Here is a 14,872-nt window from a genome sequence, read left to right as displayed (position 1 = left end):
CTACTCCAAATCGCTTACAATTCATCACCGCATGATTCCAATCGCAACGGCGACTGCTCGTGTGCGAGCCGTTTGGATGATGGTGTGCGCGTGTGTTGTGTTTTTTCCCGGCGGCAGCTTCACGGGCTTTGAGATGGAGGGTTCCGAGGGCTGCACCGCCGACTGGCTCATGCTGGGGCCGGGCAGTCGCGGCGCGCACGACTACCGCGCGTGCGGGAGCGCGCTGCCGCCGCCCTTTATCTCGCCACGCGACCACGTCTGGATCAAGTTCCACTCGGACGCCTCGGCCTCCGGGTCCGGATTCGAGCTCCGCTACGTCACCAGTGAGTCCTTCTCCCCCGGCGCGATCATTTGTTGTCACTCATCCATCTTATTGTTCTGCCGCTTGGTTTAGAAAGTTAACGGGAAAGCAAGGACTGCAATTCATGACTGAGCTGCAGAGGTTAACTTCGTGTGTTGGACCGAGCATTGTGGCACATGAAATTCCACACTTTGGTGGGTAGGTGACATAGATTTGTGAAAATTCCCAACCCTTCTGGGCTGCGAGGCGATTAGGAATAAGTATGCCATTGGTGTGGTAAGTGGTGTGGGCAGGCCCTCATTCAGAAGTGGATTGACATAAGGGCGGTGTATGCCCATGTTCATGAGCGTTCAGCAGCAGAAACTCAACAATCCTTCGACCAAGTGCACAAAGACACAAACCAGATGGCCTGGCCTATTTTGTGCACGCCACGTAAACGTTTACAGTTGCAGTGTGTGTGTGTGTGCGTGTGTACCTAAGCATTTCTGTGAGGTCCAGGGGGAGGGGACATTCCTCAGCCTGGATAACAACATGGGACAAAGTGGGGGTGACCCTGCCGAGGCTGCGGTGCCTCAAATATTGGAAGAAGTCACCACCTATGAGTGGCTGGCTGAGGTGCCATCTGTTGAGGAAGTATTGAAGGCAATCCAGAATCTGAGTCCAGGAAAAGGCACCGGGCAGAGATGATCTCCCAAGCGAAATGCTTAGGGGGAGGGTGGCGTTTGTGCACAGACTGCCCTACATGACATAACAGTCTGGACCACTGGACGGGTTCCGCAGGATTGGAAGGGATGCCCTATTGGGGTCCCCCTCTTTAAGAAGGGGGACCGCACAGACTGTAACAACTACAGGGGCATCTCTCTCCTCGGTGTGCCGGGAAAGGTCCTGGCAAGGATTATTCAACATCGCCTTGCTAGGCATACTGAGGAGAGGCTTGCGGAGCCCCAATGCGGTTTTAGGAAAGGGCGGTCCTCCTGCACAGATGCCATATTTTCTGTCCGTCTGCTACAGCAGAGGTGTAGGGAATTCCAACAAGACCTACATCTCTGCTTTATTGATCTGGTCAAGGCCTATGATACCATCAGTAGGCCTGGCCTCTGGGTTGTTCTTCATGCTTTCGGAGTCCCTCATCCTCTGCTCACGATCATTAAGGACCTTCATGATGGTGAGCGGGCCCGGATAAAACTACGTGGCCGGGAGTTGGAGCCATTCCCTGTACACCTTTGGGTGCGACAGGGATGTCCTCTGGCTCCCACATTTAACATCTATTTCGACCACGTAGTTCGTGAAGCCTTCAATAGCTGTACCGGAGGAATTTCCATCTGGTACAGATACAATGGGAAACTGATCGATGCCCGGATGCGGAAAGGGATGGCTCCCTATTGCTCAACCATGTTATGTATGCCGATGATCTGGTAATTGCTGCTCACGCAGAGGAGAAGTTGGAGGTGCTGCTGCTGAACCTGGAGCTTGCCACCAAGAGGTGGGGCCTTACCATCAGCCCCACCAAAACTAAGCACCTGCCTGGGTATTTTGTACAAATCGGACATTTCACCCCCACAACTCCCAATTGGTGATAGGGCAGTTGTGGAGAGAATGGAGAGTTTCCCATACCTGGGCAGTGTGCTCATGACTAGCTCCGGTTTAACAGCAGGTCTCACTCCGAATCAGTCGAGCGGCATTATCTTTTCATCGGTTGCATAACGCTGTGTGGAAGTTACCTGGTCTGTCGCTCCGCATGAAGCTTCACGTCTTCCCGGCCACAGTCATTCCCTCCCTTCTCTACGCTTGCGAAACGTGGACCCCCATAATGGAACATCTTCGCTGATTAGAAACATTTAGGCTGGCCTGCCTACGATCCATCCTGTATTATCCAGGCTGAATTGTGTGAGGAGCTCACAAATCCTTGAAAGATCTGGAAAAAGTCCCATCGGTGAGCTCCTCTGGCAGGCAAGGCTACATTGGCTGGGTCATGTAGCCCACATGACCAGCCACCGCATGCCTAAACAGCTTTTGTTCGGCCGGATCGAGGGGGCTAAACGGGCGCGGCACGAGCTAGAGAAGAGATGGAGTGATGTGGTAAAGGAGGATGTGGAGCTGAGCGGACTTGCCGATGACTGGTACCAGCGGTGTCAAAATCGGCCTCTGTGGAGGAGGCCCGTGAAGGACGCTACTGGGCAGTTGGAGGCAGTCGCCCTCCAACAACAACGGAGGGCGGAGGAGTGACGCTCACAACAACGAGCGGAGCGCCGGGTGGCTAAAGCACAGCAAGTTGGCACAGTAGGGGGCACAGGTGGTGTATCAGCCAGTCATCTCAGTCAGTTGACCCAGTTGCACCTGCGTCTGCCCCGTGACCTTCCAGCGGGCGTTCGACACTTCACGTGGCCTCAAGGTGCACATAGCCTGGCACAAGCGTCATGGTGACGTCACCGCCACTTATTGGCGAATGGCGGTTGTTGTTGTGAGTACCTGTGGGGAGCAGTAGTGCAGTGGTTAGCGCGCTGCACTCCAAACCTGGCGATCTGGGTTCGATCCCCTCTCATGGCCAACACCGGTGACCATTATCTGAACTGGTCCTAGACCTCCCCTAAGTCAACCCAGCCTCACATGAGTACCTGGTGCGATGTGTAAACATTTCCACTCGGGAGAAAAAGGCGGCCGGGCATGGTGCTGGCCACCCACCCCCTCGTGTGCCGTGTCGTCCTTCATAGGTGCTCGCTAACAGCACTTGCCCCAACCATCTGCTAAGGCTATGTGGGGGATCTTTGTCTTTTGTGTGTGCCTGCAGGTCTGCTGCAGGCAACTCAATGCCCGGACGACCAGTTGCGCTGCGCAAATGGACGGTGCGTGCTGCGCACCTGGGAGTGCAACGGACAGGACGAGTGCGGCGACGGATCAGACGAGCGTGGCTGCAAGCCCAACGTTGCACAGGTGAGGTCCCCCCCCCCCCCCATCACCTGTCCAGCCACAATGGCCTGGCTGAGTCCCCTGTCCCATAGTCCCAGGTTTTTTAATAAGTATAACCCGTAAAAATATAAAGGATTTAAAAATATATTCGCCTGTGGAGGACGCGGTGATCGATCCCGCGACCTTTGGCATGGGAAGCGAGGGCGCTACCAACTGTGCTACTCCGCCACGGCCTGTGGAGGGGTTACGCTCTGGGCTCTTACACTGTGACGTTCAGCCAAAGCCATGAATGAGTTCTATTTGAATATATGTAAAATACAAAATGTTTGCCTAAAAAGTGTAAAATTTTGGGATTTTTTTTTCACGAACATTAATTGTCTCGCACAACGAGTCTGTGTGGAAAATGTCAGCTCGATTGGATCACGGGAAGTGGGTTAAAAAACGACCGAAAGATTTGCACGGTCGTAAGCAAGCAAGCACGCAAGCAAGCACGCAAGCAAGCGAACTTAATATAAAGGATTTAAAAATATATATTTTGCCGAGGGATGTACGTTCCCTCTTGACCGATGGTTAACTCTTGAGACGGCGTTGCATTTCTTGAGTGGTGTCCCCACTGTGGCCGCATTGTCAGGCTGCTCAGTGTGAACAGAGTTTCTGCTGCTGTCTGGTTTTGAGAAGTCTTATGTCGGCGTTTATCTGTGTGTTTCGGCCGATTGCACTATGCGCCGTAACCCTATCAAGTTAATATTAGTACGTGCTATATTTTGTAAGTGTCAATCGTCTAAGGTACCTTTGTTAAAAAGAAGAGAGAGCGACACATAGCTTCAAAGTCTCTTCACATGTGTGATTCATTAAAATGGAACGCGCGACTCTGTAAAACAAATGGTTTTTGTACTTAGGTGCTTGTGCTACGTTGCGATTTGTCCCATGAGGTCGGTGTCCTTTGTAAATGACAAAAAGACTTGACACGTACCTTCAATTGCATCGTTGTAGCACTGGTGACATTGCTGGCAATACTTGCATACAGTTTAATATAACATTTTAGCAGACGTGTCATTGGAGTGTAGTAGTTGTGCATTGGACTACAGTGTTACAGTTTTCTTTTTCATTCATGAAGCCTCATACCCTTGTTGGACCGTATGAGAGACAACCTCAGTGCTGGATGATCCACCAACCCCTTGCTTACAAAGCGCTGGATCACAGGCATGCCCCATCGCCACCACGCCTGGCTCAACCCACCGTCGCGTCCTAACAATCCCGCCCTCTAACCGACCGACCCGTTGACCTCCCCGTCGCAGATTGGCGGACCAGAGAACGCGCCGTGTGGGTCGCACTGGCTGCGCAACTTCTACGGCTGGTTCAGCTCTCCGCGCTACCCGCACGCGTACCCCGCGGGCGCCAACTGCCGCTGGGTGATCAACACGGACGACGCTCGGCCGCTCGTGCTGCTCTTCGTCGACCTGCAGCTGGCGCCGGGTTCCACCGACACCCTCGAGGTGTTCGAGGGCCTCAACAGTGGCAACGACAGCGACGCCGGTTTTGGCAGCGAGGTGGCGGTCAAGCCGCTGGTCCAGTTGACGGGGCTGAAGCGCTACGACCTCCCCGTTAGTGTGCAGACGGCGTCGGGCCAGGTCGTGGTGCGCTTCTTCTCCGACCGGCGCTCGAGCTCGGCGCGAGGGTTCAACGCCACGTACCGCGTGGCCGGGTACTGCCCGCCATTGCAGCACCCATGCGGCGGAGGTGAGTGGGGGTGGCGGTGCCATCCGCGGTGAAATGAACGTGAACTCTGGTCGTGCAACAAACTGATGCTCTGAAAAATAGCAACGTAGTCAAGCGGTGTGCCTACCCCCAGCTTCAAACAATGGAACGAGTCAACAGCTTCTCCATTGTACTAGTTCCCCACAAACATGAAATTGGATGGATATTAAAACTTCACCATCCTGTAAAATGTTGTGTTTCCTCCATAAAACTTCATCACCCCTATCCCGAATGCCAATCAGCAGTCCCCTGTTCATGTACTTGGTTTATTCGCCTATTATCATTCCATGTGGGCCTGGCACAGATGGTATTTTACATAGCATGAATATTTTTCACGAAAGAATATCCACACATATAATACCAGCTTAGATAATGACAAGTATATCCTCATGATCAGCTATGGGTCGATCCACAGTTGAGCTCAAAAACATCAGTACGCACATACTGCCATGCTTCTTGTATAGTGTTTGGTTCAGGAATATCCTGTAATATACAGGATTTTTTGGCCATTTTGCCTCTGCCCCAGTTGTAACTTTAAGCCTCCGAGCCTCACCCATGGGTACGCCTCTTCCTTTCGTTCACTACACGGTCGTAATGTGCGTATGTATGTTCAACTTCTTTCGCGTCGTACATAGTCAACCGTGCTCATTGGAGGTGCGGGGTAAGGACGACAAACTGAACACAAAAAACTCTTCAAAAGAGTTGAGTTTTAGAGGCATGACGTGATGCAGTAGACGGGTGCGATGGATTTTGACAGGTTTGACATCGTGTGTCTCTGCGAGCAGGTGGCTCGGACGGCGGCTGCTATGACGACTCTCAGCGCTGTGACGGCCACTGGGACTGCGTGGACGGTCGAGACGAGGCTGGGTGCGGTCAGTGCCCGCAGGAGCAGTTCCCCTGCGCCAAACCAAGCCTCGGCTCTGGTGAGCCTCTCCCCCACTTTAGCTCCGCTAGGGGCACAACGTGTGTGGTTAGATGTTATATCTCCCTCGCCAGGTATGCGGGAGGCATGGGTTCTATCCTGACCCTGCCGCTTCTATATTTGGAGTTTGCAACGTTTTCCCCGCGGTCGCATGGGTTTTTCTCCAGGTTCTCCGCTTTTGCCCTCCACGTTTAGAAACGTGTGTTTAGTTATTTTGCTACTCCTATGAAATTCCCACGTGATGATGATATTAGCCTCTTCGATGAGCCATCTTGTGTAACCAGGTCGGCGGTATAAGTGCGTACACCGCAGCTGGTTGGCAGACCACTTGTGGTCATGTCAAGTGTGGGTGCTCCCACCTCTTCCGAGATATTTGGCTCGTGTGGAAGAGTTGGAGAAATCGAGGGTTTCTTTAGAACTCGAGTGAAAGCACTTCTGCCAGTAGTGGAGTGAGCAAACAATTGCAGGGTGGCTGCACCTTTACTTTCATGAATACATCTATATATAATCTTATTTATACAAATGTTAGCTGTCAAAGCATGAACATTTTGTAAAAAAAGAAATTGTCTAACTTCTCTCAGGCGCCGGCACGAGCTGCTACGGCCGCGCCGAGCGGTGCAACTACCAGACGCAGTGCCCCGATGGCTCGGACGAGCGGCACTGCCTGTCGTGCCAGCCTGGCACGTGGCACTGCCACAACGACCGCTGCATCTTCGAGAGCTGGGTGTGCGACGGGCAGGACGATTGCGGCGACGGCTCGGATGAGAAGGAGTGCCCGCTTGTGGTGCCGCGCCGCGTCATCACGGCCGCCACCATCGGCGGCCTCGTGTGCGGCCTGCTGCTCGTCATCGCGCTTGGATGCTCCTGCAAGCTCTACACGCTGCGCTCGCGCCAGTACAGGTGCGCCCTCCTTCCTACGTAGCCATCACGCAAACTCTGGTCACGCTCACAGCCGCAGCTTTTGGCTAGCCATCGAAAAAAGATGGTCACTGTGTCGCGTGCTTTCAGATGCGCTCCTGAAGCCGTCTGGAACGTTCTTCCGATATTAGGAAGCGACTGGAGCTATGCACTTTTAAATCATCTCGATTGCAAGATAGTTTCTTTAGAACTACTTTTTGTGTTTAGTTGGCCTTCCTCTGATTAGCATGGTTGGCTATGTACGGTTCATAGAACCTCCCAACCTCTAACCCGCCTGTTGCCAGCTTGCTCATAGCCATTCGAAGACACTTCACCGTTCTCCTTCTTTCACATGGTGAGGAGTTGATCGGCAAGGTTTACATGTTCATGTTGAGTTTGGTGAAATGGTGAACGGCTTCAGTGGTACGCCGATGAATATCTGGAATGGATGCCAGCGAATGATCGAAGTGAGCAGTAGTGCGTTATGCAGTCCATGGGTTTGAGATTGTGGGTAATTTATATTTTTACATGGCCATTGGGGTAGGAGATGTTCACATCTGCCATGCGATATTTTGATGTGGTTTAATACAGGCCATTGATTGCAGGGTAAATTGAAACTGGACTATGAGCCACTCTCACTTGCTCTCACGTCTCATTCCCACGCCTCATTCCCACGCCTCGATCATACGGAATGAACAAGATGGCACAAAACACTACAAACGAGGCAATGCAAGTGAGACAACAAAGGATGGTTTAATGATATCAACCACGATTCATGTCATTCGAATCTCGGGTGCGGTTTAATCTTCGTGACATGGCTCACGAACGAGGCTTGAGTGACTGTTCCCCCGTCACCTTGTGCAGGTGGTTCGACAGCCCGCTCACGCGACTCGATGCTGAGCTGCTGTGCCGCGAGCCGCCCCCCTCCTACAGTCAGCTGATCGCACAGGGCCTTGTGCCGCCCGTAGAGGATTTCCCCGTGCACACGCACGGTCAGGTGAGCGCCCTGCTCTGCACTTTCCTGTTACTTACTGTGTGACACAGGCAGCCTCGCCGCCCTTTGCTTTGTGGTTATTCATTGCTACTAAAGGGCAGATTTTGTTGTCCTTCCCCCGCACCTTCGATTAGTACGGTTGGCTGCGTACGGTGCGAAAGAAGTTCGACAAAAAATACATACATACCGCCCGTCTTGTAGATGGCTTATTGTGACACACGACACTTTACTGCTCCTTACCATACACTCATCACCATGGCTTAAATTCAGCTGGGTTTGTCTCGCTCGGCAACCCATAAAATACTTCTCCATCCTGTACACCACAACCAGCATGCCTCTTGCTATTGCTGTTGCTGATAGTCACATGCCTGCTTGAGTCTGCCAGCGACCTCGTTAAATGTTTCTCTGTGTGGAGGATACATCCTGTGTTGTTTTTTTCATGTGATTTGAGGCCACATGAGTCCTTCTGCGATGAAACGGCCCACCAATTCCATGTATCCATCACTCAAAGCATCTTAAGCAAAACCAATAATGTACTCGAGAGGAATAAATATCCATCTGGCATAACTATTTCTAATTTAGCGTGCTCAGTCACTTCTGTCCACTGCAAGGGCTTCTTGCAGTGACAAGTAACTGAGGTGTGCATGTTAATGTGTGGTTGTTCTCTAAAGGTATTTGAAAGTCCCATTCAGGCCTCGGTAAGGAAAAGGTTCCCCAGCCCTGGTGTATTGAGATCTGATCTTGACATCATTCAGGAATGAAGATGTTGAGAATAGATTATGAGATTGGATGCTGATATTACATTCTGGAATTGTGTTGATAATAAAGAGCCGATATTGGAGGCAGGTGTTTTATATTCTATGTTGCTATCACAGTGTGGATCTCTAGAGTCTTAGTAATGCACGTTTGTGTTGTATTCTTTGCTGGAACAAGGTTTTGATCTGAAAATCTTGATATTGAAGGCTGGTATTATGATTTTCTCTGCTGGGCTTTTAATAATAATGAATCCACTATTGTTAGGGTTTTATCTAGCAGTGGATTGCCAAAGCGTTATGCATTATTAAAGTAATTTATCCAGAAAGCCTCACTCTGTAGAAATACTTTTTGTGGAGTTTCCTGCAATTTCTGTGTTTAGCCTTTTTTTTGCTTTTGCGTAACGTAATGCATAACAAGGAGATGACACTCGCATATCCAGACAGCTGCATCTCTGCCACCTCAAAGTACAATGGGTTTGGGAGTTTGACAAATCTGTGTTATCCACAACCCTAACTGCCAGAGCATCGGAACACATGCGCGTGCCACCATGCCCGGTGAAATCACCCAGAATGCACCCGATCTGGTGCGATCTCGAAAGCCAACCAGAGTTGAGCCTGGATAATGCTTGGATGGGTGACCATGATGCAAAATAGGTTTTCATAAGTCTTGCAGGGCTCCATTGTGGGAAGCAGAGAGCAGTGCTTCCAAGTACTTTGTGGTACTGCTATGGGTTGACGTCTATGCCCCTGCGTTGACCAAACCCACAGTGACTCTTGTAATGGAGTACAATCAATTAACCCCACAACCCTCGCAGTGTGTGGAGGCCCTCTTTCAGTCATGGATTGATAAAGGGCTGCACCTTTACCAGCATATCTCAGGAATAAGTTTCGCAGGCTGGTGATACCATAGGCTGGCATTGTAATGTTGTGTACGGGGGTAAGATGAGGTGCTGATCTGCGTGCGTGTCTGTGTGCGCTCATCAGGCCTCGGTGCTCGAGAGCCTCCGCTTGGCCATGCGCACGCAGCTCGGCCTCTCCGTGGCTGTGGGTGGCGCCCACTCGCGCCACAGCCACCGCCGCGGCCGGCTGTGGCGCCGCCTCCGCCGCCTCCTGCGCGGCTCATCCCGGAGCAGTCGCTCCGGGAGCAGCCGGCGCCACCACGGGGCGGGGAGCTCCGGCCGGGGGGGCGACAGCGGGGAGACGGATGGGCTCGGGGAGGGCGGCCCGGGCTCGGGGATGGCGGGCGCCGGCCTTGACTCGCTGGTGTCGAACCTGACTGGCGGGGCGGGCGCAGGGGTGGGCAACGGGTCGCGCCTGCAGCTGCTGCCGTCCGACGATGACGACAGCGACGCGGAGTGCCAGGACGGCGCGGAAGTGCGCGGCGCCGACGCAGGTCCCCCCGGCCTCTCCTCGCCGCTTGGCCTGCTGCACAAGCAGCCACCGACTCACTTCGTCGAGGCCGCAAACGCCGGCACGGCCGCAGCAGCAGCAGCAGCAGCAGCGCATACAGCGACCGCCGAGGATGCCAGCATGTTCGATGCTGCGCGGCGCTCCCGCTCCAGGCCGACCGCGCTCTGCGCGCAGGCCGCCAGGGCGCCGGTGGCCACCAACGGCCGAGCAGGCGTGGACGGCGGCAGGGGCGGCAGCCCCAGCGGCAGCGGCGGGGGGCTGGGCCCGCTGAGCAGCGTGGCGAGGATCCTGCGCGCGAGGATCGGGAGCCCCCTGTCGCGACGGCGCGGGCCCCCTTCGCCCGGTGGGGCGGCACCGGACGCGGGGGAGGCAGCGGCTGACGTGCCGATGCTCATCGCCATGGAGGACTGCATGGGTGGAAATGGTAGCGGCGGCGGTGACGGCGATGGAACGAGAGCGACGGAAAGTGGCACGGGGAGCACGGGAGGGGATTGGGTCGGGTGGGGGGGTGCTCGGCCGCGAGTGTCGCCCCCCACGGAGGCGAGACGCGTGGCCGGTGGTGGCGGCCGTGATGCTGGGGACACGAGCGACGACGACAGCCTCCTGTCGTGCTGAGTGGACGGCGCCAGGACCCTAAGCCACCGCCGCCCTCTCCCCACCTCCACCGCCCGCCCGGCCTTTGCACCGGCAGTGGCGGATCGCCAGATTCTGATCCACCGCCTGTGTTATCTCTCTCTCTCGTGTGTGTGATGTGTTCAACTTGTTGATTGTCTCCCCACAGACAAGTGATGTTTTCGAGGAATTACGGGCAAAAGACGAATCTGTTCTGCCATTCCTCGGCGCTGCAGAGCATGTGGTCGCAAACAAGAGGCTACCCCCATCCACTGCCTGCTCAAGCACCGTAATTAGTGGGCAAATATTGTCAAATCTTCCCTTAATCTCTCAGTCTGGAGAGCATCGAATGGCAAACGTGGGGACCGGTTTGACAATGGAATCATTTGGCAAGGTGTTCAGGCGCTAATAATTCACGCTCGCCCCATGCTCCCACGCAGCCCTACCTTTCGTAACGTTTCATACCTAGAAATAATTTCGTACAAGCAAAAAAAAGGGATGCATTGGTCCAAAGATTTTGCGAAGTTTGGCATTATTTACAAGCTTGCATAGTGCTGCAGCGAAGGGTGAGTTCTAGAACAGTGTCTTGGATGATGGGTGGTGTGGATGAGGCTGGGGAGGGAACGGTCTTCTCGGGGGGAGACTGGGGATTCACCATAGAGCCTCCGCCGCCGCCGAAGGAAGGAACAAGACCAGCCTCGGGCAATCAATGCATTTGATGAGCGGGGAGTGCAGCGGGGGGGGGGGGGCGCCTCTGCGTCTGTTATTTTTAACGGAAGCTTGCCGAGCCGGCAATGGTGGCAGGTTTTTTTGCGGGACGTCACACGCCGCTTCCCTCGGTGCCGTAGAGTGGCATCAATTCCACGCTCGTTAGTGTTGCGCGGTGCACACGTGCCCCCTGTGAGAGGCCCCGTGGGAGAGTTCGCTCTGCGATCGGGCCACACGGCACTCAAAATTCCTCCTACCTCGACTGCCTCCTGCTATAACCACCGGGAGCCATCCCAGCCAATGTGGGTGAGAGCAACATCTGTTGGACAATTATCTAGGGCCTCTAGAATTTTGAGATTTTCATGTTGGACCCCCCCTCTACAGGCAGAGCTCACAAACCGATCTGTCACATCAGTCTCCTGACTACTGTGATCTTTGCACTTTTATAGCAACTACGCTAAGCTGTTGCCGAAATATAACAATGTAAGATATTTGAGAGTTGATGGAATGAAAAAAAGATATATTATAGTAATTATAATTATATTAAAGGGTAGGTACATTTACGGCGATTAATGGTACACATTTTTAGTGTTTAGAAAATAAAGGAATATGTGCTTGCTTTATTTGCTTTAGGATAAAAAATAGGACATGTACAGCAGTGTTTATTGGTCACAATGAATGTTGTGTGGGGAATCCTGACTTGGGAACTTTGAATCAACCTGTGCTGGGCACAGCAGTGCGGGCTAAGACTTATTTTGCCTGTGGACGTAAGCTTCAGAACCTATGCGGGGAGGGTTTGAGAGAAGAAAAAAAACTACACCAAGCATTGCCCAGTATTTTTTTAGCGTTATGATGGAGTACGGTTTCAGGCACTCACAATGCAGCATCGAGCTTTAATGAACTTGCATTATTTAGTCTACTCTGCATATGCAGAGAGATTTGATTAATTGCGTGCGATGTTTAGAGGTGCTTGTAAATTCGTTGTTGAGCACTTTTGCTTCAAGGCTGCTTGCTTCAGTGGTGTTGGGATGGTGGTTACTTGGTAGAGGCATTTTCTTTGAGCGCTTAGGTGGAGAATACAAAAAACGGGGCCAGGGCAGACTGATGATTATCTGAACCGATGTGGACTTGGCCCCGTCTCGATCAGATACCGTGAAATCCACATTGCACGATCGTTAAACGCAATGAAACCTACAGCAGCGCCCAGCGACAGGTGGGATGGGACAGCACATTGCACTGTGATGTCAAATACCACTTCTGAGTCCACCCCAGGTCTCCCTTGCACTGTCTGCTTGCTTGCTTGCTTTGTAGAAGGATGTTTTGTGTCTTCGTTTTTACATTTTGATGGCAACCTTCATGAATTTAATATTAGTCAGATAAGCATTGAATGCACTGACGAATGAACTTTGTGATCAGAGTTTGGACATCAATTGAAAAGGGCAAATGCTGGCCTGCGAGGTGGGTAGATGGGCAGACCTTGAAATTCCCTATCGGCTATACAGGACATCTGTATCCATGGGATCTGGATGTTGTAACAAACCCACATTATTAAAGGGGAACTTTTGTGGTGTTGTCATAGCAGAATAATGCTGCCAGCCTTTTAACCTGAGCTGTGTGTTTCAGTTGAAAAGACAAATAATGTTTGTTCTATGTTAAATTAGACTTAATAGGAAAATAATGTCGCATTTAAGAGCTGTTGTTGTGGGAAATGGGTGAATGTAGTGTATACTGTTAAATCGAAAAATTCCAAAGTTGTTACTGGTCTTGAGAGCAGACAACTTAAAGGGGGATACTGAAATCATTTTGCAGAGGGACGGGGTATCATTTATAAGACGCGGAAAATATGATGCTGAGTAAACACCATGGACGAGCAGTAAATGCATTACTCTGGCTCCCCATCTCCGCCCGGTTTTTGTCGCATCTTGTGTCTACCCCCTTGGACCTCTTTTTTTTTTCCTCCCAACGACGACTAAGCGGTGCCGGAGCTGCGCCAAGCCAAGCCCGGCGTGGCTCAAGGGGCCAGCAGGTTTTTTACGGAAGCTGTGAGCTGTGCCACTGACGTGACATGCAATGAGTTGGTCGAGACGCATGTAGATAACACGTATGATGATAATTATTGACTCTCTGGCCTCGGTTGGCCCTTGGTCATATTCATGTTTTGTGAGGTCAGTGTGTCATGGTCTTGTTCTGGTTCGGCTCGACACATAGCTTGTGGAAAACCACCCGTAACCATGATGAGGGCCCTGTGCTGGCTTGAATCCGATGTGCCGGTGGACAAGGTATTATATTTCATGCGTTGTGAAGCATTATGCCCACCAGCGCTACCTGGATCATGATTTAGGCCATTGCTGATTTGCAAACTCCTGCTTTGTAATCAGTGCTCAAAGAGCAGGGGTGGTGTATTTGCAATTACGATCCAGTGATGCAACACAATTTGCTAGTTTTGCAACTTAAAACGCAAACATTCGAATGTTTGTGAGAACTGCATCGATGCCATTTCATGCTCTGCTCGCCTAACTTTGTCAACTGGTTTCTGACATCGTCTGGCTGGTGATATTAGAGACTGGCTTTAGAGCCAAATTATCGTTAACTTTTTCGACGTGAAGGAATATGCACCCGTTTAGTACAATTAGGCCTTTTTACAACTTTAAAATACATCTATTTGGTTGAACTGTCTCAACTAAACCATATGAAACCCGGTTAAAAATGTATTTGTCAAAACGTTGCATGTTATTACCCCAAAGGGGTAGTGTCGTTTATTCATCTTTTAAACATTTTGATCAACAATTGTGCTCAATTTAAATTATTTCATGTAAAGGATTATTGTCAGACAATGCAGCTACCGCTAACCCCGTGGTCTTGAGAGGTCAGGGTTGAGAGATACATCGGATGCTGTCGAGTTATGTGTCTCGACAACACTGCCCTAGCAGAGCGACCACCCACGCAGGTTTGATATGTAGCAAGAGGCCATCGAGATTCAATGCCACGCGCAAGGCTGCACAATACAAGGCTTCCTCGGAGCCTTCTTCAGAGGAAACCCTCCCTTGAAAACGGGTTGTTGGGTCGATTTGCTGCTGTCTGCGCATTATAAAAGTGTACATAAAGAAGAGTCTTAAAATAAACGACTACAATGTGTGTTCTCTTTATGCTCTGATTGCAGAATTTTATTTTGTAACTGTAAAACAGCAGAATCTATATTTGTCTTGTGGCACCAAGATTGCCTTTTTCGTATGTCGCTTATCTCATATCTTACTCTGTCCCATCCCGTCTTCTCCCAATCTCGACTGCCCTTCTGTGCCTCCCTCGCCCTGCGTCCAGTCCCTTCTTGTTCCTACACTGGAACAAACACCCACTGCATATTAAATAATCATCTTCACCGACATGCTACTTCCGTCCCTCAACCCCCATCTCTTCTCCCTTGTCCATCCTGCTACTGCCTGCCCCGGCCCCGCAGCTACGACCAGGCCTACCCCAAACCCTATAACTACCAAAACCCTATTACTACCCAAAACCCTCAACCACTCCCCATCTGTCCTGTCACCATAACCACACCACTTTTAATAACGCCACACTTTATTTAAACCACTAGCATGTTACGTACGATTTGT

General features: G+C 51.6%; 1 protein-coding gene across 1 annotated transcript in view; it reads left to right on the top strand.

Moving 5' to 3' along the window:
- Positions 1-14,417, top strand: part of LOC144936878 (low-density lipoprotein receptor-related protein 3-like) — a 28,133-nt gene extending 13,716 nt beyond the window's left edge. Inside the window, exons 4-10 of the mRNA XM_078864073.1 lie at positions 118-323; positions 3,090-3,232; positions 4,507-4,948; positions 5,752-5,889; positions 6,470-6,788; positions 7,650-7,782; positions 9,519-14,417. Of these exons, the coding sequence (XP_078720199.1) occupies positions 118-323; positions 3,090-3,232; positions 4,507-4,948; positions 5,752-5,889; positions 6,470-6,788; positions 7,650-7,782; positions 9,519-10,559 (2,422 nt within the window). The 3' untranslated portion in view covers positions 10,560-14,417. The remainder of the gene's footprint in view (positions 1-117; positions 324-3,089; positions 3,233-4,506; positions 4,949-5,751; positions 5,890-6,469; positions 6,789-7,649; positions 7,783-9,518) is intronic.
- The last annotated feature ends 455 nt before the right edge of the window (positions 14,418-14,872 follow it).

This window comes from Lampetra fluviatilis, chromosome 17 (assembly GCF_964198595.1).
Source record: "Lampetra fluviatilis chromosome 17, kcLamFluv1.1, whole genome shotgun sequence".
In the NCBI taxonomy this organism is placed as follows: Eukaryota; Metazoa; Chordata; class Hyperoartia; order Petromyzontiformes; family Petromyzontidae; genus Lampetra; species Lampetra fluviatilis.
Note: the sequence above shows the minus strand (reverse complement) of the source record. Positions and strands in the feature narration are given on the sequence as shown.